Here is a 25,188-nt window from a genome sequence, read left to right as displayed (position 1 = left end):
GAACTAGCAGATGTCACCCAGACATGAGAGCCAGGCTGGGAAATTACTCTTTAGGCATGGGGCACCAGTGGCATCTTAGCTTCTAGGAGCAACTTTCCTTATCCATATAAGGTCACAGAGTTTTAGCAGTTAATGTTTCCAGTGACTGGAGAAGGTCTGAATGTGTTTGTTGGCTTTGGGATGTTGATTTTCTCTGTGATCTGAGAACTAGTTAAAAGAGTACCTTCAGGATATAATTGTTTATTAACAGTTGTCACTGGCTTGTTTATTCTGTCTAGACTGGTACCCAGACTTTCTGCTCCTCAACCCTGATATCCATTGAATTTGGAACAAAGGTTCTTTTCTCTTGGATGACCATTTTTATCTGCCCCAACAACTTTGTTCTTTCCCAGAGCTTTCTTCTACTTTTGTTTTGTTTTGTTTTCCTAGTCATCAGATGATACAGCTGATCTGGGGAATATTTGCACATATTCAGAGTATGAATCAGGGAAGGAAGAAATACTTGTAGTCATTTAAAATGTTAGGAATTTTACAGCTTGAATTGTGATCCTGTTGACTTACGATTTTAGCAGGGCTTAATATTAATTTTTGATAACTTATTCTAGTGTGTAATACTTTGATTTCAAGTTTTTCCTTTCCATCCCTTGTGACTCCATCTTATCTTTCAAGGGATTTTATGTAAGCAAGATTTTAGAGCATGGATGGGGCAGATTTTTTTTCTGTAAAGGGTCAGATAGTAAATATTTTAGGCCTGTCCCTATCAGGATTACTCAGTTCTGCCTTCCTAGCTCCAAAGCAGCCACAGACAATATGTAAATGAGTAAATGATGTGGCTGTGTTAGGATAAAACTTTATTTATAAAACCAGGCAGCTGGCCCAGTGCCTGTAATTTACCAAACCTGCTTTTTAGAACATGAGGGCAACTTGCTGTTTGAAGAAATTCTTTTTCAGAAGTCATTCTTTTGAAAATGAATAGTTTTCTCTTTAGTTTTCAGTGGTTTACTTTTAGATTTTTTATACTGGATGTTTTAAATTTTGAAACAATTTCAGACTTGCAGAAAAGTTGCAAGAAATAGTGCAAAGAATTCCCATATATTCTTCATTCACATTCCCTAAGTGTTAACATTTTACCACATTTGCTTTATCATTTTCTCTCTTTTGCTCTGTCTGTATATGAATATGGTTGTGCTTTTATATACTTATAGTTTTTATATTTTATATATTTGGGGTTATTATATTCTATTGAATATTGAATTTATGGAAAGTAGTGTGTAGTTTGATAGAACAGTGGCCTTTTTTAAAAAAAAATACTTCTGGCTAGTGAAAGGCTTTTGAGCAGTCTTTGTATGTGTGTATGTGTGTGTGTTATACATTATGGTTATACATTATAATCAAAAGTTGTAATATTTTCTTCCTGTTCTCCAGTGGATCAGAATAGCATAACCTCTGGTATACCTCACTTGGACATGACTGGTTTAGAAAATGAACCAGGCAAACTTGTAGAGAAAGGTGTTTTTTCTCTCTGTCAGAGCTTCAGTGACTCTTTAAAGCATTTCTAAATTGAGATTATAGATCAGAATGAAATAGTAGCCTCAAGCTTGAATAAGTTTATCTGAGCTCTCCCTAAGTCCTACCTGATTTCGTATTATTGCACTGCTTGGTAGATCATTAAGTCAAGTCACATTTGTGGTGGCCAGAGCAGAAGGCACTCAGCTATCATCCCATTCTGTTTTGTTGTGTCGTTTCCCCATTGATGGCTCTTTGCTAACTGTGGGTAAGAAATCTTTCTTTGAGGCTTCTAGGAGTAGTGGTGATAGTTACTCATCTAGTCACTCTAGTTCTTTCTTTATTCAACACCAACTGAAGAAGTCTTTTTTAATCTTTCGGGTAATGTTTGTGTTGTAACTGTAATTTATGGAATTTAATGTTTCATCAGTGACATGTGTATGGAGTTGCTATTTGTAGTAATTGGCTCTCCTGATTTGTGTATTAGCAGTTAAAATGCTATATATGTATAAATGACTTGCCAGTCCACTGTATTTCCTGGAGAGCAAATGGTGGCAATAGATTCTAGTAAGTTTCTGGTAAGTAGGCACAGGGGATACACTTTCCAAAAGAACCTCATCAGGGACTCCCCAGAGACTAAGCTTAAGATTCTGGTTTTACTCTGTTTTAAGAAGTCTTCCTAATTAAGATGGGAATTTAGGGCGGAAAGTAGAGCTTGCAGGATTATAAAATGGAATCATTAACATTGAAATTATCTAATCCAAACTCTTCTGGTTAAAGAATCTTCTTTACAGCATCCAGCATCCAGCATCCCTGAAAAGTCATCTCATTTTTTCTGAATACTGTCAGTACCTGCTGTGGCATAGTAGGGGGTAATACTGGCTTCCTAATTTGGCAGGATCATTTTTCAAGCAGAAGTACTTAAGAAGGATATATATTGGTCACTCTGGAGGATGCTCCTTGCCAAAGGGCTTCTGCTTATTAAGCAGTCATTTGGAAGATAATACAACAGGGCTCAGTAATATTCAGGACTCCCTCCAGAGCCCTTTGGGATAGAACAAGCTTCTGAATATTCCAGGGCAGTCAGCTGCTCCCAGATCTTGCTTCTGCTCTTCAGCTCCTATAGAACTAATGTATTAGTAATGAGTAAGTACTATATATGAATAAATGTTCTGAAGAGATACTCTTCTCAAAATTTTACTTTTCTTCTTTCTCCAGTCTGTGTATCTCTCACTATCCCTTCCTCTCACAAATATTTTGTATTTCAAGATTCAAGGACATGCTATTATTTTATGTGCCTCTATGAAAGAACAAGATCCTGCCAATTAAACTGCATCACACAGTTTTAAGATGCATCCCAATTTCAGACGTATTAAAATGCAGGGGTGGGGGGTAGTGTGTTTTAGAATTGATGAACCTCAGCATTTCTGCTGCTGTAAACAGTAATAGCATTGAAGATTCAGGTTTTCCACCAGAGAGAAGATGTATTTTATTCCTTCCACCTCTTCCTTATTGGCTTCATTATATTCTTTCTCTTCAGTGATAGGACTATTTATCGTGTCATAAGGGTGGGGATTATAAGCCTTGTCTAGGTAGAAAATACCATGTAACGGTTGGTTGTCCTGAGTGGGAAAGGTAGCAGGCCAGGTTGACAGGACCTCTGCTGTATCTCTTCCTCAGGCTGTTAGGGGAAATGCTTCAGAGAGCCAGTCACTGGGATAAAGTGACTGCACATGACTATACCTAAAGCCAGCTGGTTTTAATAACGGTAAATTGAATTAACTCAATTGGAAAAGATTGGTAGCTGCTGTCCTTATCCTGCAGATCTGCCTTAAAGAAGAGTCTGGCAGGGAGCCGGAGACCTGTTCCTGGGAGAGCCAGGCAAGATGCTGCTGGAGGAACAATATGCATTTCTTTCTGAGACCATTTCCTTTGAAACGTGTTCTATGGCAGGAGCTTGATTGGCTGCCAAGGCACATTTGAGTTGGGAAGCAGTGTGGCAGACATGGTAAATTGGGGGGCCCCTGAGGCATGTGTATAGATGTGTTGTAACTGGCCCTTGCTGTATGAAAAGGAGAAAAAAATGTTTTAGCTAAAATTTAACAGTCAGGAGAGTTCATGCAAAAGTCAAGATTTCTGGCTTCCCTTAAAAAATAGGAAAAGCCAGTGATACAGAACCTACATTGTAGTTTAGATTCAGTGGGTGCATAGTGGTTTGAATCATTTTGGAGTTGACAGACCTTCACTGGAGTCCCCTCCAGCATTATCACTCAGTAGCTGTGTACCACCGTGCAATACACTTAACTTCTAGGCCCATTGTTCTCATGTGTGTGTAGTAATGCTTACCTTTCCAGGTTATGGTATGATTTAAATAAAGAAAGAGATGCGAAGTACTTAGTATTTGCCTGGCACCAAAAAAGTGCTCAGTAAAATGTGTGTGTATCACATATGATCATTGAATTTACAGTCGGGCTAGATTATATAATTAACCATTTTTACCAGTTGTTAAGAGACCCCTAGGAGTACTCACAAAAAAGGTGTGGGCAGAGCAGAATGAGTAGAGGATAATATGATGTGGATTAGGATGACATGCAGGAACTGAACACCAAGATGAATGTTGGCACTATATGGTGATCTCTGGGTATGCCTCATTTTCCTCTCCCATGTTGATCCCAACCTCCTATTTGTCTACTGGAGGTACTGCAAATAGAAATAAGATGATGTCTCTGAAGCACTTGTTTGTTTCTCACAGAAGAGCAGTATTCAGCATCATACAGTGGCCATATCCAGTATGGGAGCTCTGGAGCTCTTTATTTATGCCTCTAAGTACTTAGCTTGTAGGAAGGATGTGATTCCAGATAAGAGGTGTTAGCTACCCGCAAAGGGGGATGTTATTTATCTCTCCCCCCATTTTTCCTTATGAATGACCTCTGAGTTGGTAATTGACAGGGATTATTGCCATTTTTTTAATCTCTGCTAGGAGGCTGCTGGAGTCTTCCCTCATTTCATTATCCCGTTATGATGGAGCAGGATCCAGAGAGCACCCAATTTACCCAGACCCAGCGAGGTAAGGCCAAAGTGAGAAATGGCACTAGGTGGGGGGGAGGGGCTGCCCTTGGGGTTGCCAAGCTGTTGGAAGCCCCGTTCTGTGCCTCTCTGGTCCTGGTGCTCTTTTACTCTTCAGTTACAGTTTTGAGACAGGTGGTTCAGGTGATTGGGAAGTGTTACAGGTAAGTGAACAGAACCTCTGGTGATAGAGGGTTATGACTGAGCCCTTGTCCTTTGGGGCTCATCTTTGTAAGTGGGACACTAGTGGAGGGACCTGAGGAGGCCACTGGCAGAGTCGCAGAATATTTCTTTTCTGCTGATCAGAGAGGCTGTTGCCATTCAGATGGATAGCCAAAAGAGAAACAAAAGTTTTTAATAATAGGAAAATTACTTACAAAGTAAAACAAACAAAAAATCCTTACTTGGGAGGGAATTTAGAACATCCAAAGGCAGAAATCAAGCTCATTCAGATGGTGAATTTTTGGAGACTATGTGAAGGAAGAGATGACTGACAAAAGGATAACTGAATAAAATGAGTTGATACATTATTAATGTGCTTGCCTTACACTGATTAGAAGACATTTGAAAAGTTGCTCTAGGAGATAAAAAGAAAAAAAAATCAGATGAGCTCAAGGCCCACCTTTATGTTATACTGGTTGCTGAGGACCAGGTTGACGTGTAACATTTATTTATAGTGAGCAGCTCTTTGGGGTTGTCACAGCAGGACTTACTAATCCTGTTAATGATCCAAAAGGGGAATAACCTGCCCATTCTTTAAGTAATACGAGAGTACATTGCGAGGCTTTGCCTGAAGAAAAGGGTAATTTATAATGGTGGGGTTGAAGTTAACAGTGTATATCAGAAAAGGCTAAATAAGCTTTGCTGTAGATTAAGAATTTCAAGTCTGGAAAAAACCTTAGACTAAGTTGGTTGCAGTGACATTGAATGATTTTATTGTTGCCACAGTTTTGTCACGATACTGAGCACTCTTTCAGAGATACTAGTGAAAAGATGCCCCATTATCCTCTTACTCCCTTTTCCATTCCTCAGAAATGGTAAATCCAGGGATCAAGGGACATGAGAATTGACTATAAAACAGGTATGCCTTGTAATCAACCTAATAAACTAATATCTTACTTAAAAAAGGCAACTTAGATGGTGACTGAAGCGAGGAAGTTTGTTAGTCTCTATTCATATTTGAAAGTAGCAAGCCCTAAATAAGAGAAGGAAATATTTTTCATGAATCAAATTCTTTGAAACACTGAGAGAACTTCTTGCTATGAAATGGTTTCTTTTAGGACAGTAACAGGAATCTCATCCCCAGAATTTTTAACCTGACAGATTTTAACAGTGATTCTTAAAGACCAAAATTATTTGTCCCCCTTTCATGTAATAAATTTGCTATTTATCCCTACTCAGGTCTCTTTATCACAGAAAGGCCATACTTTGTGGTGTTGGTATTTTTTACATTTGCCCTTTAAACACAAAATAGATATTTTTGGAGGGGGAAGTATTCTTCCTTGAAGAAAACTTGAGTTATTTAGATATTTTAAATATTCACTTGGAACACTTTAGAGTTTGATAATTATCTAGCTCTTCAGTAGGAGGATGATTATTACCCCATTACTGGTCGTTTAATTTCTTTTTCCTCTTAGACTTCACCCTACATAATATGTATTGGTCAAAGCCTTTGTGAGACATGCGGTATTCAGATCCTTAACTTCCCTCTACCTGAAAAGATGAGGCTAGGGTGTACTTGTACTTAATAATGTGCCAAGAATCTTTTTTCTTTACCATTGGTGCATAGTTTTATAGCTTAGGGAATTCCTGTCCAATAGTGAAATTAAACAATTGGGGCTACCTAGTGCTGAAATTTTGCCCCTACATAAAAGGACAATCTTTATATATTACTTTCAACATCAACATATTTCTACCTCTATCACCATAATATAATTTTTCCATTAGTTTGGGTGGACTGTCAACTGAGGAATGAGTGTACTTATTGTCATTTTTCAGAATCGTTTCTAAAAAAAGGAATCTTCATTCTCCTCTTAAAACTTTTTTTTACATTCTTTTCTATTCTGATCGACTTGAGAATTTAACTAGCAGTAATTAATTTCGGCTGAAAGATTTCTGTATATTTGATAGATATAGGAACAACTCAGGAGTCTTGGCTTCTGTCTGTTGAACATTTAGGGTTCTTGATTCATCCTTGCCAAATGCATGGGAATAGGTGCCCAAAAAGATAATGAAATTTCTGTTAGTTGAGACTTTAAAGAAATAGTTCTTATACTCTGATGATCTTATCCAAGGCATCTGTACATCCATTCCCACCTGCTATGTTATAATAATTACTATTGTTTGGTAATTGGAGTCAGAGGTAATTTGGATATAGAGGTGTCAAGTACAGCATGTTGTCCCATAACACAGACGTTTGAGTTCCAAAGATTGTCATCTGGCCTGCTTGGAAATTCCATTTGATGGTTAGCCAGGACACCACCTCTGATGACAGGCATTTCAGAGGCAGCCTTAGTTCCTATAGCAGTTGACTGCAGGATCTCCTTTGGTCTGAGTCTGTAGATTTACTGAGGATTTATCCAAAGACCTACTTTGTCCTGGGGTAATGAAAGGTCAGGCAATAAGATGTTTGTAAATACTTTTCCTATCATTTGGGTATAAGTATTTCTATTTCCATTCTCAATCAGTTTTTCCAGATTTCCATTAAAAAAAAAGGTACATGCTTTTTTCCTTTTATATTCAGTCATTATAGAGTTAACGTCCCTAGGAATCCTCATGAGGATTGCTGTGTTTCCTTTTAGTTTTTTGTTCTAATTACAGAAATATATATTTTTATATACATATTAGTGTATACATACCATTCTTTAATTTTTTCCCCCACTTAAAATTTTATTTTAGAGGACTTTACTTGTGCGTAGTAGGGATAATTTATTCTTTTTAGTAGTTATATAGTATTTCTTTGTATAGATAAATTTTATTTAATCTGTTGATGAGCACTTGGGATGTTTCCCAGTTTTTCACTAGGGCCAATAATGTGTTTATGTCTTCATATCCTGTGTGTTTCTATAGCATAAAATTTCTAGTTGAATTGTTGAATCAAAGTGTATACCTCAGGCAGGTTTTAAGTCTTGAAATTTCTTAGTAATCTACTTCATATTATATATAAAACATTTTTCTCTTATTGTTCGTCTCTCACTTTCTCAGTTCACAGCCTCAAATTATATGTGTTGTGAAAAATGGAGGAAAAACTCGAGAAAGAAGGGAATGTGCGAATTGTATGGGACACTAGACATTTTCATGGGCTATGAAGACACTTAACCGCAGTTGGAAGAATATAGGTCCAGGTTAATTATTTGCTGAGAGCAGCCGTTTTAAGGAAGGAGAGGAAGAGACTGCTGTCCTCTGTGTTGCTCAGTGCCCACGTAGCCTCTGAGGCTCTGTCAGAAGAGATAAAAAAATCTCTTCTTTTCTTTCAGATTTTCTGTTCTCCTGAGTATATTTTACTCTCAGTCTCTATCCTGAATATTTTCTGTTTTAAAACATATGAATAATCTGTAAAAGAGAGATAAGAAGTTCAAAGAGATCATCTTAAGGAGCTAGGACGAATCTGGAGCTACAAATGGGAAAAGAAAGGAGTCCTGGTGAAGGTGATGCCTGAAGATGCCTTCTTAGTCATCTCAGGTTCACCATCTCTTGGCCTGTTTTCTTGTCTGTAAAATGAAAGAAGCTAAGTCCCTTTCATTTCTTATATTTTGAGTATGGATGATTGAGGAAAAGCTGTGAATCTGTGTAAAAGGTGCCCTGAGAAGTTAAAGGGGGCCCCTTAAGAAACTAAAATGAAAGATCCAGTGTTAAACTCTTGGGAGGGGGCAGCCATTGATCAGAAGATGACTGATTAACCAACCTCTTTGCCTTGCCTTGGAACGGAAACACTGGTGATAGCCTGATAAGCATATTGCACAGTACAAACCTCCCGGTGAGTTAAATGCCCTTTATTTTTCATGTCTCCGGAGTTGACCTCAGCAAGGAGATGCAATGGGAGAGCTGGATTTACTGTCTTTCCCAGTATTCCCCACATTAGTGCTAGTTTGTGTTTGTCCATCTCTCTCTCTCTCAGATTATCTCCTGCTGCGTACTATGCCCAGAGGATGATCCAGTATCTCTCACGGAGAGACAGTATCCGCCAGCGTTCCATGCGCTACCAACAGAACCGCCTCCGTTCTTCCACCTCCTCCTCTTCCTCAGACAACCAGGGTCCATCCGTGGAGGGAACCGACTTGGAATTTGAGGACTTTGAGTAAGTACATACTCAGCTTGCTTTCTTCCCTCTCCTTCTGAGCTGTGAGTGCTTCTAAGTTGGCCACCGTCTGAGAAACAGTGGTTGACATTCTTGCTTCAAATCCCTAAGTTGTTATTTATGAGTGATAGGGTGGGGTGAGGGACAGAGGGTTAATGCCCAGGGAACTCCCACCTCTGGCAGTTGCATTGCTGATTCACAGGAGCCTGTGGGAAGAGACAGCCCACTGGGCCCCAGGCCAGGCTGGGAGAAGACGGCCGCTGCTCTTTCAGCAACATTTTTATTTTCCTTTTGCATGAACGGTGACTGTGGAAATGCTTCTTGTGGATTGTAGTCACAACATCAGGGAGGCAGGAGGGTTGGTGTTTTTTTCTTTTAAGCAGAGTAGATCTAGAGATTAAAAATTAAAAAAATACTCAGATTTCCCTAGAAGACATTTTCTTAGTACCCTTGACCGGTTTTCTGAGGTCCTACTCCCTTGCCTAAACATTCTCAGTTTCCTTCCACCACCCCAAGTAAGGATCCTTTGGAAGTTGCCTGTCAAATTAATGTGATGGGTTGGGAAGTGATTCCTTGCTCTTCTAGTGTCTTTAAATGGTTGGTTGGGGTACAGGGGTGAGCTAGCAGAGTACCATCAGCCCCAGGCTCCAGGATTCAAGCTCCCCAGTCTTCCTGCTGAGTTTTGCATTCTCTGACCTACTGCTCCTGGCCTTTATGGCCATTCACTGTGTTTCTTTCTATCCTGTAGCTGTGCTTTCCTGGCTTGTATCAAATTGGACATTTGGCTCTTGTTTTGATTTCTATATTTTGATATTCTCAAACATGCAAAACAAGAAAGAGAGAAAGATGGTTAAGCATTTTTTTCCCCTATCTTTTTTGCTAGCAGTACTGGAATAAGACAGCCTGTCAGTCATCATCCTTTTTTCCCCCTTCATCTTGACATGGCCTGGTCGGTCTGGGATCTTAAGACTTCCTGCCTCCCTTCTACCTCCCTCTTTCGTGAGCTGAATGGATAGTTCCTGCAATAGCGCTTTATGAAGTGTTTGAGAAATATCTTTGCCAGAGAGGACTCAGAAGGTGGGAACACCCTTTATACCAATTTGCCTTCCTGATACAATCCTTAAACACACTAGAGTTGTGCTTTGGAAGCAGAAGGAAGACTAAATGGGAGGTTCATTTGTCTGAGGAAGATGTAAATGTGAAAGAAATGGAGAGATGCCCTGAAACAGCTGTGCTCTGGCAAACGGAGCAGGGGTAATGGTGGTCTTCCATTACCAATGGGGGAGAAGGGCCCAGCTGACCTGTATCCCTTAAGTCCCTGCTGGGGAAACATAGATGTGTACATGGTAGTGAAGGGAGTCTCCACCCCCTTAGCCTGGCAGACACCTGTAGGGAAATATATCCCCCTGTAGATAATGATTATTTTTCCAGCACTGAGGTCTATTCGGGGAAGCAGTTTCAATGCACGGTGCCGAGGCTGCTGGGACTTAATGCTGCTGAAAAGCCTCAGTAATCCTGTGGAGTGCTGGGAGTCAGTACAGCTCGCATAGCCCTCTCTCCACGCACGTTTGGAAGGCTGTGTTATCTCTGTGCAGTGGTGAAACGTGGGGCTCATGCCTTTGAGCTGTATCTTGCCTCGTGACTTGTCCTTCACAATGGAGTTCTGGATTAGTTTAAAATGTTCTGTTCTCATCTTACCTTCTCTTTCTTCTGTTACCACCTCCTCCCTTTCCCCTTCCTTCCCCCTCGATTTTCCTGTGTCAGACTGCCTCCTCCTTGTGCTCCCCACAGCCCACCTGTGCTGGTGCCTCCCCCTGGCTTCAGCACGACCTGAATTTACATTCCCTTCTTCACCTTTCATGCACTGACTTACAATTGTTTTTTCCCTTGGGCTCGTGTATTGCTCCCTGGTTAGTAACAATGGGCTGGTTTCTCTAATGCCCCTACAAAAGTCCCTCCCCTGGTGTTTGTCTTTCTTTTTCAGCTGATACAGACTATAATCTTGTTTTTAATAGCAGCTGTGGATTAGTCACCTCAATATTAGCAGTCCAGGTCTTCTAGTGAAGGATGTTGCTGCTGCCTGGTTAATGCTGAGTTACTATCTGTTCATTCTTTCTTTGTCTCTTTCCCCGCCCTCCCTCGCCTACTGTAAACTGAGGGCTGCTTGTGTTTGCTTCTCTTAATTTCTGGGTGCTCTGAGGAAGGAGAAAGTGAGAAATTAGGGAATGTACCAACCCATTTTAATTTCTCTGCCCCAGTTATTTTCCTTCGCTTTAATAACTAGAAGGAAAGCCACAGTCATAATTTATAGTTCTTTCAGGTACAGAGAAGCAGATAAGTTAGATATGGCCTGGAATCCTCCTGACACTTAGAGTACCATTGAGAGAGACTGTTCTTCAACTGGGTTTCCTCATCTTCATAGCACAGCATGTCCCTGCTTTTGCCACCTTGCTTCAGCCTCGCCACTCTCCTTCCATTTGTCAAGTCATAGATCATTTTGCCATTCTCTAGCTTTTCCATGCCAGGTGTATAGGGAAATATACATCCCAGAAAATGTACACCCCAGAAAATAAAGAGAGCCATCGCCCAGTTCCCATCTTTTTTGGTTATCTTCCATCATCCACTGAATGAAAGGTTTCAGCTATCATTTTTCATGTATACTAATTTATAACATACAAAACATTTGTAGTATATATAAATACATTAATATGCACATATATTTTCAAATCTTGTTTACTTTTTGTAATAACCCAGGGAGATAGTTGTTTATCCCATTGTGGTATTTTTTTTAAAATAAGGATACTGAAGCTTGACCGAAATCAGACATGTCTGAGATGAGAGATCAGGAGCAAGCATATTTAGTGTCTGACTTTATTGTCCTGTCTTGATTTAAAAACCTTTAAAAATGATGTACAACCATATTTGAGCCCTTGTTCCTTGTGGAACAAGACTTCTCTAGATTTATCGCTAGGAAAGATAGCTTTGAAGGTTGGTCAGCATCAGGTTGAATTTTCTATTCTTTTGTAGTCTGGATTAATGACCATCTTCCCAGGCTGGCATCTTCTCCTGCCGTTCGTCTCTGTCTGCAGCAGGGATTGAGACTGCAGGATCCCTGTGTTTATTAAAATGCACAAACAGGACATCCAGAAACCTGCTGTCAGCAGGTCTGTCCTGAAGCCCTCAGAATCTGTCTTTGCATAAAGATGTTCACAAGCAGGGTAAAGGTGTGGCTGCCCCTGACCCTGCTGTCTGCCTGCTTTTGAGCTCAGGCCACTTGCTAGAATGTAGATGGCAAATAAGCATAAGGAAAACTCACATTTTCATTTTCACCATTCCTTTGGAAAGCAGGAGTGGAGGGTTATGAAGCCCAAGTGGAGTGCTGTGTTCTGGTAGTTCTATGACCTGCATGTACCTTTATGACTATTGTTCTAGCAATCCTCACCCCCTTCCTCATTTTATCTGTTGTTCTAAATGTTACGATCTCAGAATCATCTCTAGTTCATCTTCTTGCCTCTTTTTGTAACTGCTTTGCTTCTCAAGGCAAGGATACCTTGAGCTAATGACAGTCAGAACTAGAGAAGCTTCAGATTAGATCAGTCACAAATATCTCCACCACTAGGTAATTATATTCAACTTCTTAAAAAATCTTGTTAGCACAGAGAGAACAAGTCCTTCATTCACAGTTGTGACACTGGGCTGAATTTGAAAAAAATAACCTCAGTGAGAATTCTAGTCTTTCAGCCTCTTAAGTCTGTTAGCTTAATTTTTTAAATTGTAATTTATCTAGTTGTATTTGGGTTCCTTTTACCCAGAAATCTATATTGTGGCCAAGTATGCAAATACATTTCATTGTGAGTATGAGAGTCATTGCTGGGTGTCCGAGAAGGGTTCTGATTTTTTAGTTTGACATGAAACTTTCTAGCAGTACTACATACATGTGCGTGGCGGGGCCTTCACCAGAAAGATCTTCTCCTTTCATGGTCCCCTTGCTAGACACCTTCTATCAAGGAAGTCATTAAAAGCTCTTCTTGGTATATATAATGTAGCTGAGAAGAGTTCTGAAATCTGTCATTCGGCTCTGCCACCTGATTGGCTATGGCGTAGAAGTTGCTTGCCTTTAGAGTTCAGAACTTAATATTCTTCATCTTACCTTTTGCCACAGCTGAAATTTAGTTGAATCACACAAAGAAAATACGTTGGAAACCCGATAAAACTACTCTTATCTTGTCTTTAGGTGAAATCCTGACAGCTTTGTGAGACTCAAATAATTTTGCCATGTCCTTGGGGCTAGAAGTTCCAGTGGAGTGAAGCCATATGTCCTTGGTAGTATTGGCTCCTGCTCTCTCTTCTGTGCCCCAAATTTCCAGGACTCCTGTGGGAGTCACTGAGTACTAATAACAAACACATAACCCGTAGCCAAGAAAAGAAAGGGTAGATCTTCAGAGAGATATGTTGTCTACTTCATTTTGAAGTGAGGTTGCCTTTGTCTCTTCCTTTTACTTACAAACCATAAACTCTTTGATGTTAGAAGTGCAAGAGAAACTATAAGGAAACACATTATAAAGTGATTATTCTCTTTACAGACTGGAACCTACCAAAACATCAAGAATCAGGCAACCAACTATAATTATTGAGTGGTGGTGTTGTACAGAAGTAGTTCTTAAAGTGGGATGAGATAAGAAACTGTTCACTTCCATTTTACCAGAGTTTTAAGTCATTTTATTTAATTGATTTTTGTAGTGGTGGATTGTTTTTACAAGGTGGGTTTATAAAAGAGAAAGGATAGATCTTAAAGTAGGGCTTTTCTCCAGGTATACGTAGAAGAAAGGCAAATAAATACACAGTCATAGAAACATGAAACAGTATGGAGTGTGTCAGGAATTCCCTTGTTGGCAAGTACGGCCAGGCTGTGAAGTCCAAGACGTGTGGCAGGAGATGAGCCCCGAGAGTGAGAGTAGCACCAGGTCTTGGAGAGTCTTGTGTGCCTTGCAGAGGAAGTGAACTTTATCCCGTAGATGAGAGGGACTCATTGGAGAGCTTTAAGTTATGGAATAACATGATCAGATTTTTGCGTAGTAGCTTACAAGATAGACTGTAATAAGGTACCACTAAAGTACAGGGCAGCATTGTATGGAGGGAGAGAGTACTTGGGGAGATGTGACAAGGCTTCATGGATTTCACCTGGGTGTGAAGACGGCCTAGGAGTTTGATGAATTGATAGGGAGGATGGGGGCAGGGAAGGAGACTAGACAAAGGGAGTAGCTTAAGCAAAAGCCCAGACACAGAAGATTTACAGGGTTTATTCTGAGACCCTGCATAGATCTGGGAATGTAGAGCTGGCTAGAGCTCTGGAGTGTTTGTAATTTGAGAGAGAAGGTCAGAAAGACATGGACTATGGAGGGCCTGGAATGGCTGGCTGAGAAGTTTTGACCTTATTTTTATTTAGGGGCAGCCATTGTTCACCATGTATTTTAGGCAGTGAATTCTGAAAGCATTGGTTAGGCAAGTGGCAAGTATATGGATTCAGGAAAACCAGTGAGAAAGCAGTGGGCGAAGTACACGCGAGAACATATGAGGACTGAATGTTAAGTGATGGATGTAAGAGGCCTTGGTGTTTTCTTAGAGTGGGGCCTGTTTGTGAATGTTCCTGGGGGAATGAGCTGCTTGTGAGCTCAGCTGTCTCACTTCCTACTTCTCCGAATAAAATATTGCCCAAGTCCTTTTTTACTCTTGCTGGAACCGATTTTGAACTAAGTTTGTAAAGGAGCAGGTGACTCCCAGAACAGCTGTGATTGGAACTGGGCTCTCTTGCCAGTGCCTGCTGGCCCCGATAGCCTGACACCTATTGTCTAGTGAATAGCCCTGGGTTCTAGTTTTGGCTGAGCCTCATATCTGTCATTTGATCTTAGGCAAGTCCCTCTCCTACCCTAGGCCTCTATGTCTGATCTGTAAAATTAGATTAGATAATCTCTGAGGTTTATTTTAGCCGTAAAGCTCTAGGATCTTTGTTGGAGCTATCTTAAAAAATTTCCCCTTGTACTCAGCAGAGGTAGAATAACAAAATCTCAGAAAAGTGAGGAGACTTCTTGAGGATTAGGAATAGGATACCTGGTACCTGTGGGGACCCAATATATTTATAAAATATGTGCTTACTGGAATTCTAACTCTTTACTGAAGATTTTGAGTTTATTGCTTAGAAGTATATAATATTGCTTGGCAGCTTTAGAATTCGTATTCTTTCTGGGCAAGTAAGATACATATGAATATTTATTATGAGGAATGCTAGGAGAAGAGAAAGAAACTGGAATATGTCTGGATTTAAAGCATTAAACAGCCATGAGGGAAGAGAGGGGAAGGAGGACATAACTGTCACTCAGAGATACATATTTATTTTTTAACATAAAATGCACAATAGCCATATAGATTTGCATAATGTATGCAGATAAAATTAAGGGGAGAATAAGAGAGGAAAGGAGTTTGTGTAAGTGGTAATTATCTGTTATATTGCTGTTCCTTGGAGAAAAATGAAGGCTCTGTAGTTCCAAGAGACCTATGCTATTAGGAATCCTCTGTGAGTGATATCACCTGGGCCTGGGCCTTCCTCCCAGGAACTGAAGCCCTGACACATGCACAGTCCTTTGAAGTGAAGACTAGAGACCAGGGCCTTACTGATAGCACCCGAGTAAGGAAAGGACTTGGCCAGGATCACCGTGCCATCCGGGGACAGGAATACCAGCTAGGCCTTCTAGCATCTGGAGACTGAGTAGAAACAGAAGAGCCCAGGGAAAGAAGTATTTTTTCATGATCTAGTTTTCAGCAAAGCCAACTGTGTATTGTCAAGAGGACAATGACATTTTGAGCTTTTTGCTGCCGTAGCTTCATTTATAAAGGGCCCGAGTCAGAGCCGTTTGTCGCTGAGTAGTAATGCAACTTGACTGTCTGGTCAGGACTCACACAGCAGTCTGTAGGTGTATTTTCCATTCCTTTAAATTACAACCTCTCCATGAGGCAATTAATCCCAGGCATTTAGCAAGAGTAGCTGCTGTGTTTCTCCCTTGTTCAGAGATGCATTTTCTTGTATTCGACACTTGTCTTGGTTGCTTGATTGTTTGAAGGGTGTTTTTTCCTTATAAAATCTTCTGTAAGAAAGTCTTATTTTTTTCCTTCTCCTTCCCAAATACCCCTCTGAGAGTTAATCAGAGATTCACAGAGTTCAACAACTGGGAAAGCCATTAATAACTCAGCCAGCTTCTATCCTGCTGGCTTGAAGGCAGCTTCTGGCTGATGAAATTGATGAGGAATTCTCTGGTGTTTCCCTGAAAAGTATTCTGGTGAGAACAAGTCCTCCTGTGATGGAGGAACAGAACTAGCATATCTGCATGTTGGGTCCCCTCTTGAAAAGGGCACAGGCTATGTTATGTTGGGCCCCAGTATTTAGTACCCTTCACTATTCCTAAGGTAAACGGTCTCTCTCGGTCCGCGTTTCTCCCGCGGTTCATCTGGCAGACACCTTCCAGTCTTCAGTCTCTCCCTAAATCGCCTCCTTCATCTCGTGGAGCCTTGCTTCATGCTGATCTTACATCAGCACTGAAATGAGTGACAGTCTGTAGTGTTCTGAATTGAACATTATTTTAAGTCTTTTAATTTCTTTGCCCTTTTCTTGAAACTCTTACCACTCTTCCTCTCCCCTTATTCCTATCGCTTTCCCTGCCCTTGCAAATATCCTTCACATTGAAATTTGTTTCCCCATCTTGGCTGTATTTTGAATCCTCCCTTCTTTCTAGACTATAGAGTCTAGAGTCATTAGTTGCTCTTTTCTAAACCTCTCGTTTATTCGGAGCTGTGCCATTAGTCAGGGACTTTGCTGGTATCTGAGCCAGCTGATTTCGTTCTTATTTTCCTGTATGTAAATCCTCCAGTAATCTCTAAATAATATAAAGCCATTATCTCTGACCATGTTTTGCCCTCTCCCTCCCTTTTTATTAAAATGGAAGGAGAAATTGAATCAGAAAGAAGTTAATTGTTTTTAGGTTTTAATAGCAATGAAAAGAAGCTTGTGAAATATGTCATAGGAACCTAGATTCCCCCCAGGCCTGGTGGTTGTCCATTTTTCTAAGTTGTCTTCATATGTCCTTTCACCCTGCTCTGTGTCATGTTTCGGTGCTGGCAGCTGCTGACCAGTCTGTCCAGTGCACTCCCCTCTCCTTCCCTACACTTCAACTCTGTTAATGCCAGAGTACTGTTTGTTGCGCAGGGGGAAAGGGCTCTTCCGCCCTTGCAGAAGCAAATTGTCAGCTCCACATTATGATTCTGGAAAGGCCAGCTTTCTCTTATAGCTGTAGAATAAAGTAATTGGACTTGTCCCATGATACTTCTTTCTATAACTTAATTTTCAGCTGTTTTGAGGCTTTAGAACCCTTTTTTTCCCCCTTAGGGCCCCTTTTAACTTCAAAATATTTTCAAACTTCTGTCATGATAATTAGTTGTATTTTTGGTACCCATCAGTAAGTAAAATATGCTATTATGAAAAGCTATCATGAATTCACTCATGCTTTTTTGTATATATATTTTTAGTGAAGTATAGTCAGTTTACAATATTGTGTCAATTTCTGGTGTATGTCATAATGCTTTAATTGTATGTTCATTTTCATATTCTTTTTCACCATACGTTACTATAAGATATTGAATATAATTCCCTGTGCTATATAGTATGAACTTGTTATTTATCTATTTTATATGTATTAGTTAGTATCTGCAAATCTCAAACTCCCAGTTTATCCCTTCTCACTCCCTTCCCCCTCTGGTAACCATAAGTTTGTTTTCTATGTGTGTGAGTCTGTTTCTGTTTTATAAATAAGTGTTTATCTTTTTTTTTTAATTCCACATGTAAGTGATATATGGTATTTTTCTTTCTCTTTCTGGCTTACTTCACTTAGAATGACAGTCTCTAGGTTCATCCATGTTGTTGTAAATGGCATTATTTTATTCTTTTTTACGGCTGAGTAGTATTCCATTACACACACACACACACACACACACACACACACACACACACGCACGCACGCACGCACACACACACACACACCCCCTTCTTTTTCCAGTCATCTGTTGATGGACGTCTAGGTTGTTTCCACGTCTTAGCTATTGTAAATAGTGCTGCTATGAACATTGGGGTGCTTGTATCTTTTTGAATTAAGATTCCCTCTTGATATATGCCCAGGAGTGGGATTGCTGGATCGTATGCTAAGTCTGTTTTTCATCTTTTGAGGAATCTGCATACTGGTTTCCATAATGGCTGCACCAGGCTACATTCCCACCAGCAGTGTAGGAGGGTTCCTTTTTCTCCGCACCCTCTTTAACATTTATCGTTTGTGGACTTTTGAATGATGGCCATTCTGACTGGAATGAGGTAATACCTCATTCTAGTTTTGATTTGCATTTCTCTGATAATTAGCAATATTGAGCATTTTTTCATGTGCCTATTGGCCATTTTTATGTCTTCACTGGAGAATTGCTGGTTTAGATCTGCCCATTTTTGGATTCGGTTGTTTGTTTTTTTATTACTAAGTTGTATGAGCTGTTCAAATGTTCTGGAAATTAAGCCCTTGTCAGTCTTATCTTTTGCAAATATTTTCTCCCATTCTGTAGATTGTCTTTTTGTTTTGCTTATGGTTTCAGAATTCACTTATACTTTTAACTTAGTGGGTACTTGGGTCACAACTTGATCTACATATGTTTGAAAAATAAAAATATACTTAATTTGAGAGCTGTCTTATTTGTTTGATACTCAGCTACTCCTTGTGTACATGTGGCTACTAAGACCTTGCAATAATTTGTGGGTTCCCTGGAGCTGCAGTCTACTGGTCAGGGACTTCTGATCTTGTTCTTTTTAATCCCCTTTTCACTTTCCATATGGCCTTATCTCTCTTCCCGTGCCTCTCCCTTCATCTGTAGAGTTTCAAGTCAAAGAAATATGATATGTTAAAGAAAACAATAATATCCTTTCTCTTCTGGGAAGATAAAAGCCAAGTCCTGACTTTTTATAGATCAGCTTCCAATATCCTTGATACTGATTTGTCTCTAAATGCTCAGCATCCAATTCCACAAAGATATAAAGACCTTCCTAGGCATTCATTTCTGGTTTGTAAGGCTCCCGGTGGTGTATTTGAAAGCCAAACTGTTGCCTTGACTTTGGTTCCAGGGCTGATTTGAAGATTATCTCATTAAGTTGAACATAATCCAAAGGGAGAATTCAGAAAATACCCCAAATTATGCCCTCAAGAGGTTCATTTATTTTGTGGAGTTGGTTAAGCAGCTAATTAACTGCTCTGTCCAGCCAGGTGCCCTTTGGCTTATTGTTCCTTCGATGCATTGGAAACGAAGCCACGTGAAGTTTCTGTCTTCTCTTTTCTTGTAGGAAGCAGTGAAGTGTAAAGAAAAGAGCAAGGGCTTCAGTGTTAGATAGATCTTCCTTGAATCCTGCCTCCATCACTTACTAGTTGTGTGACCTTGGGCATTTGCCTCTCCAGTCCATAGTTTCCTTATCTGTAAAACAGAGCTAATAGTACTTAATGGGAAAGCTAGAAGGATTAAATGGGATAACATATTAATAACCTTTATATTAGAACTTAGTAGATATTTAATAAATGTAATAAATGGTGTTTATTACTATTATTTTAACAGACCATAAAGAAAACACTAGACTCTTTTCTTTACTCAGATGACTTGGCCTAGGATTGCTTTATCTAATAATCTTCATTATTGCCAATTTTTCAGTCTCCAAAAAAGGGGCTGCATAGTCTTTTTCTCATGTTGTTTTTCTTTCACTTATCAATGATTTTTCCACACCATGGACCTGAATAGATTTATTTAGAGATAACCATTTGTTGAATGAAAGATGGGGGAATTTTTCTTCTTTCAAGATCCCCCAAAGTCAAAGTTTCCCTGTATCTTTCAATCTAGAAAAAGTTTGTACATCCTTTCCAAATCCCTTAGACGATCTAAACTTGGCTTTAGTTTCAGATGCTGCAGAGTTCAAAGACCACATTAACTCAAGAAAAATCTTCCTCCTTACTGAACTGTTAGTAAATGCTCATAACTCTTTTAATTGAGGTACTCCAGAAATGTAGTATTAGTGTGCCACCCAAATTAGTAAGCAACCAGATGACTGATTTCCCTGGGGCCTTCACCTAAGTGTAGGGATTTAGTTTGAGGGGTGTCTGTCTTTTGGGCTGGTGTCTGATTCTCTTTTAGTGACTCTCTTATGTGTAGTCTTTTTGTTTTCTCCAGGGACAATGGTGACAGATCCAGGCATCGAGCTCCACGAAATGCCCGAATGTCAGCACCTTCACTTGGACGCTTTGTCCCAAGGTAAGAACTGGGTAGTCAGCTTTTCTGAGGGAGCCCTTATGAGAGCCTGGGATTTTTAAATCTACTTTCTGGTCTTTGGATTGTCCATCATCTGGAAGTATTTCCTAGTGAGCCTACAGTCCAGCTCTGCCACCTCAAGACTTGATAGAATATCACAATAAAAAGACATAGAAAAGTGGCATTGGGAGCATCCTGTTCAAGAACAGAAGCCCTAGGAAACTGTAGAAAAAAGATCAGGAAAAAGAGACAGATGTGTGAAAGGACAAACCTTAGGAATTTTTACTCTGCCTCTTTGGATTCCTAGGCTTAGTTGATCCTTTATCTTTGATTGTTGAGGGTTGGTAGATAGTATATCTCCTTTGTTTTATGGTAGTCTTTAGTAGGCTTTTAACATGTGATTCCTTCTTGTAGGCGTTTCTTGCTGCCTGAGTACTTGCCTTATGCTGGGATTTTTCATGAACGTGGACAGCCTGGCCTGGCTACTCATTCTTCTGTTAACAGGGTCCTGGCAGGTAAGGAAATTTTTCTTTGGACTTTGAAAATTTCAAGGGGCAGGGAGCAAGTAAAAAGCTTTCCCCTCCTTTACCTATGTTCATGGTATCTTGGGATTTGGCTGAAAACTCTTTTTTAAGGTCTGTACTCAGTTCCTTACTTCAAGGCAGGAAACTACAGGATTGAGGAAAGCTGGGTTGTTTTTTTTTTTTTTTGCCCATTCCACTTCCTTTAAATCTCTTTCTTGTTTTTTATTTGTTTAAACCATTTGTTCCTTAATCCAGCAAGTAGATTTTTTGAATTGAATGATAAAGGTGTCTTGTCCATGTATCGTTGGTGAGATACTCAAGAGCCAGATCCTGTGATTTAATTAGGAGCTTAACGCACACCTCTCCAACCGCTTGCTGCTGCCTGCGTATGGAGTTTCCAGGCCCTGTGAAATCTTCAGAGGAAGGAGGAGGAGAGAGACCCATGGAGCTGACTTAGAAATTTCCACAGAACAGAAAATGGGCTGGACAAAGCCCAGCCAAGGCAGTTTTGTGGTGGCTGAGTAACTTAGTGACCAGTATTTTGGGGCTAATATGCATGATGTGACTGGGCCGAGACATAGTGTGTGCTGCTGCTTCTGGGCAATCTCTAGGGAAGGAAGCAAAGAAGATTCTTTTTTCTTTTTTTCTGACAAAGATTTTTCTCTCCCCCTCCCCCCTGCCACCCTCCACTGCCAACTTGTAAATTTATGTATGTGAAGGCATTAAAAAGTATAAAAATCAAGCCACATTTTGGTGTATCTTTAATAAGTATCTTTATTTAAAAAATTCAAATGACATTATGTTTTGGGGAATCTGGGCCATGTGATGGTTAAAGGTAGAGAGGGATGTGTGAGGCGGTGGCTCTGTCAGGCTGGGGGAGTATGATTTCTGACCAAGCTGCTGTGACAGTTGGTAGGCCATGGGATCTGGCTTCTCTGTAGTAGTGGTATCCTTGACCCACCATCAAGGCTGAGAAATCTCAGAAACCTCAATGGTTTCTCTGCCAGACACCAGGACTTCTTAGGCCCAGGCTTGGTAGGGGAGTAGACTGCACCGTGGTGTTCTGATAGCCTCGACTGAGGGGGGTTCTGGCCTTGGTTGGTAAACAGACCCCGGGCTCTTTGCCTCTCCGTGCTTGGCATGTCTGTGTGGCTTGGCTAATGGCCCGTGGAAGCTCCTCACGGCAGATAATCACTTGCTGCCAGACAATACTACAGAGCTCTTTTCCACCCTTCTTTGTTCCAGACATATGCCTCCACCACCCCACTCAGCAGCTTCTGCTCCTCCACTGCTGGGAAATCTCTTTCCTTGGCATTTAGTTTTTTGGAACAGCTGTATGTTGTTTTTTTTTTTTCCCTCCTCTGATCTAATAACTCCTTACCTCCATTTCCTCTTCCTACTTTATGCCCAGAGGTCTGACCTCAAATGGCCCAATTTCACTTACAGATACCTTTGAATATAGTGGTTATGTTCCAGCAGAGCAGGCAGTTGTTTATAAATAAGAAACCTGCTGAGAAAAGTTCTCTAAAAAGGATGCAAAATACTTTGAGGGGAAGGAAATCTAGACTCTCAAGAAGCTTACTCTTTAGTTAGATTAGTGGATAGTTTCCATTCACATTTAAACTTGTTTCTCCCATTTTTTCAAGATACGTGTTACTGAGTGCCTGTTGGTCTTTTCTTAAACACCCTCATCATTTGTAGTTATTTGGATATCCCTCCAGATTCTGGTGACAACTGTATTACTTTTTTTCTTCTCTTGAGAAAATTCCAGTCGTAATAATAACAGCACCTCCCAAAAGCTTAATGTTCATTGAACATTTGCTGTATACAAGAGAGTGTTTTAAATACTTTTCCGAGTCATATTTCATTTCTTTCTCACATCTCACAATGAGATGGGTGCTATCATCTAATTAATGGTGGGGGAAACTGAAACACAGGAGGCTAACCTGCCCAGAGTGATGGAGCTAGAAGCAGAGGAGCTAGAACTGAACCAGGTGGTGGGACTCCAGTTTCCTAGTCTGCCTTCCACCCCACAGTCATTGTAAAGGACAAAGCATCAAAATTAGCATTGTTCTTCTAGGACCTTAATCTAGAATAGGGAGAGAGCTCCCAGGGACTGTAGCTGATCTTTAGGGGTTTTCTTATTTGTTTTAATTCCTCTATTTTAAGTGGTTTCTAGACATAGTTTTTTATGACCCAGTGGTGCTTGCTAAGGAAAATCTTATTATATAACAGCCCTTTCCCCGAGCTTTCGTGCCCTCCTGGCCACAGGTGTTTTGCTTTTTATTAAACTACTGTGATCATGTAATAGAGCTGCTGTAATAATGGCTTTTAAAGTGAAGACAAATTGGCCTTTTAGCAGTTAGCACTCCCAATCTTCTTGGAAAGTCACTTTCTCTTGTATGATTGGAATGAGGCTGTGATGGTCTCAGAACAATTACATTCAGTAGACATTTGTTCCACCGCTATGTGCCAGGCTCTATTCTAGGCTACCAGAGAGAATAAGACAGACATGATCCCTGCCCTTCTGTAGCTCAAAGTCTAGGTGGTTGGCTATACCTCATTCTTGCCATTTGGTTCTCAGCTTCAGACATAAAGCAGAACCCTTTGTATGGTGAGTGGCTTTTTGTAGAAGTGAAGCATAGAGATTTGGCAGACCTGGAGGGACAAAGCATATACACACCTGCAGTTTTAGGAGGCATGACCAGTGGCAAATGGGTTTTTGATGGACGCTAGCCAAAGCCATTCAGAATCATCAACAAAAATGGATATGCAGAAAATTAAGATCTATTCTGCCCACTTCCTCCCACAAGAGCCTGAAAGCAATAATAGAAAACAGAAGCTGCTACAGAGAAGTGTTTTGATAGTCTGTTAATCTTCGTCTCTTCTGCTTTATCTTGTTGCCTTCCCCACAGTTCTGTAGGTTCCTGGTGGCCTCCAGCCACCTGTCAGTCCACACCATGCCCCTTCTTCAGCAATACAAATTCTGAACCTGTACTTAAAGAGATATAACTACATTTAAAGCTACTGCAACTCTACCAGGTATATTTTTGGGAAAACATGCTAAAGTCTAGGGAGCTCCCCCTGCTGACTTTTTAACAGCACTAGTTCTGTGTAGTAACTGATAACTAGAGAAGGAAACGAAGTTAATGACTGCCTACTCTAGGCCAGGTGATGTCTTAAGTGCTTCCCTATATGTTTCTCCTTAAGTGATTGTGACAACCCTATGGAGTAGATGGTGTGTTTTCATTCTGTAGGAAAGAAAACTGAGGCTCAGAGAAATTATATCACTTGCCCAATATAACACAGTGAGAGGCAGACCTGGAGCTTTAAAAACCAGCTCTATCCACGTGACTCCTAGTAACTCTGTTCTGTCTTCTCTGCCATGTTTTGCTTGAGTTCAAGTAGGGAGTATCTGCCCAAAGATTCTTATGCTTAAAATACTTTTCTGCATGTCTGAGGCCTCATAAAAGTGAAATGAGAAGCCCTGGCATTTGACATCTTCCTGGTAATTACTGGAAGAAAAACTTCTGAGGGATAGGGACCTGGGTAATGTAGAGTATTAGTTATCTGTCCTGCTTAATCTTCTTGACTTTCATCCTAATGAGCATCTGTTCCCAGCAGATGTGGACCTGATGTATTTAATTTAGTATTTTGATTAAAATCAATGGGAAGTGTCAGGATTCTTTTGCTCCTAGCCACAGGTCACTGGGGCCTGGTTGAGTGTCGTGGGCTAGAGATGGCTTTGTGCCCAGTCATCCTAATTTCTCTTAGGATTTCTTCTTTGAGCCATTAATTTAGGAGTGTGTTCTTCAATTTTCACAAATTTCCTTCTGTTGTTAATGTCTTATTTAATTTCATTGTGGTCTAACAACATACTTTGTATGGTTTCAGTTATTTTAAATTTATTTTAAATTTGTGGCTTAGCTTACGGTCTATGCTGGAGAATGTTACCTGTGTGCATAAGAAGACTGTATATTCTGTTGTTACTGTGTGGGGTGTTCTGCAGATGCCAGGGGACCTACTTGGTTGATAGTGTTGCTCAAGTTTTGTGTATTTTTGCTGATTTTCTGTCAAATTGCTCTACCCGTTGTTAAGGGTGGGGTATTAGAATTTGTAATTATTATTGTTAAATTTTTGTATTTATCCCTTCAGTTTTGTCAGTTTTTCCTTCATGTATTTGGGGACCTTATTAGGTTCATAGATGTTTGTAATTGTTATACCTTCCTGATGAATCAACTTTTTCATTATAAAATATCTCTTTGTCTCTAGTAATACTGTCTTTTTTTGAGAGATAGATGATGTGTAATATTATATTAGTTTCAGGTGTACAGCATAGTGATTCACAACTTTAAAGGTTATATTCTCTAGTAATATTGTCTTTAAGTTTAGTTTTTCTTATATTGATATAACTACGCCAGTTCTTTT

At 40.1% G+C, this 25,188-nt stretch overlaps 1 protein-coding gene across 8 annotated transcripts in view; it reads left to right on the top strand.

Moving 5' to 3' along the window:
- Positions 1–25,188, top strand: part of AMBRA1 (autophagy and beclin 1 regulator 1) — a 152,496-nt gene that overhangs the window by 51,923 nt on the left and 75,385 nt on the right. For 6 of the 8 annotated variants that reach the window (XR_004323179.1, XM_032488551.1, XM_032488550.1 and 3 more), the window contains 4 exons: positions 4,487–4,573; positions 8,690–8,869; positions 20,159–20,239; positions 20,651–20,751. Coding sequence is in view for 7 of the 8 variants with exons in the window: in XM_032488551.1 (XP_032344442.1) it covers positions 4,487–4,573; positions 8,690–8,869; positions 20,159–20,239; positions 20,651–20,751 (449 nt within the window). In the remaining variant the exon portion in view is untranslated. The remainder of the gene's footprint in view (positions 1–4,486; positions 4,574–8,689; positions 8,870–20,158; positions 20,240–20,650; positions 20,752–25,188) is intronic. The other 2 variants (XM_032488552.1, XM_032488555.1) reach the window with 1 other exon arrangement.

Source organism: Camelus ferus, chromosome 10, assembly GCF_009834535.1.
Source record: "Camelus ferus isolate YT-003-E chromosome 10, BCGSAC_Cfer_1.0, whole genome shotgun sequence".
NCBI classification, from domain to species: Eukaryota; Metazoa; Chordata; class Mammalia; order Artiodactyla; family Camelidae; genus Camelus; species Camelus ferus.
Note: the sequence above shows the minus strand (reverse complement) of the source record. Positions and strands in the feature narration are given on the sequence as shown.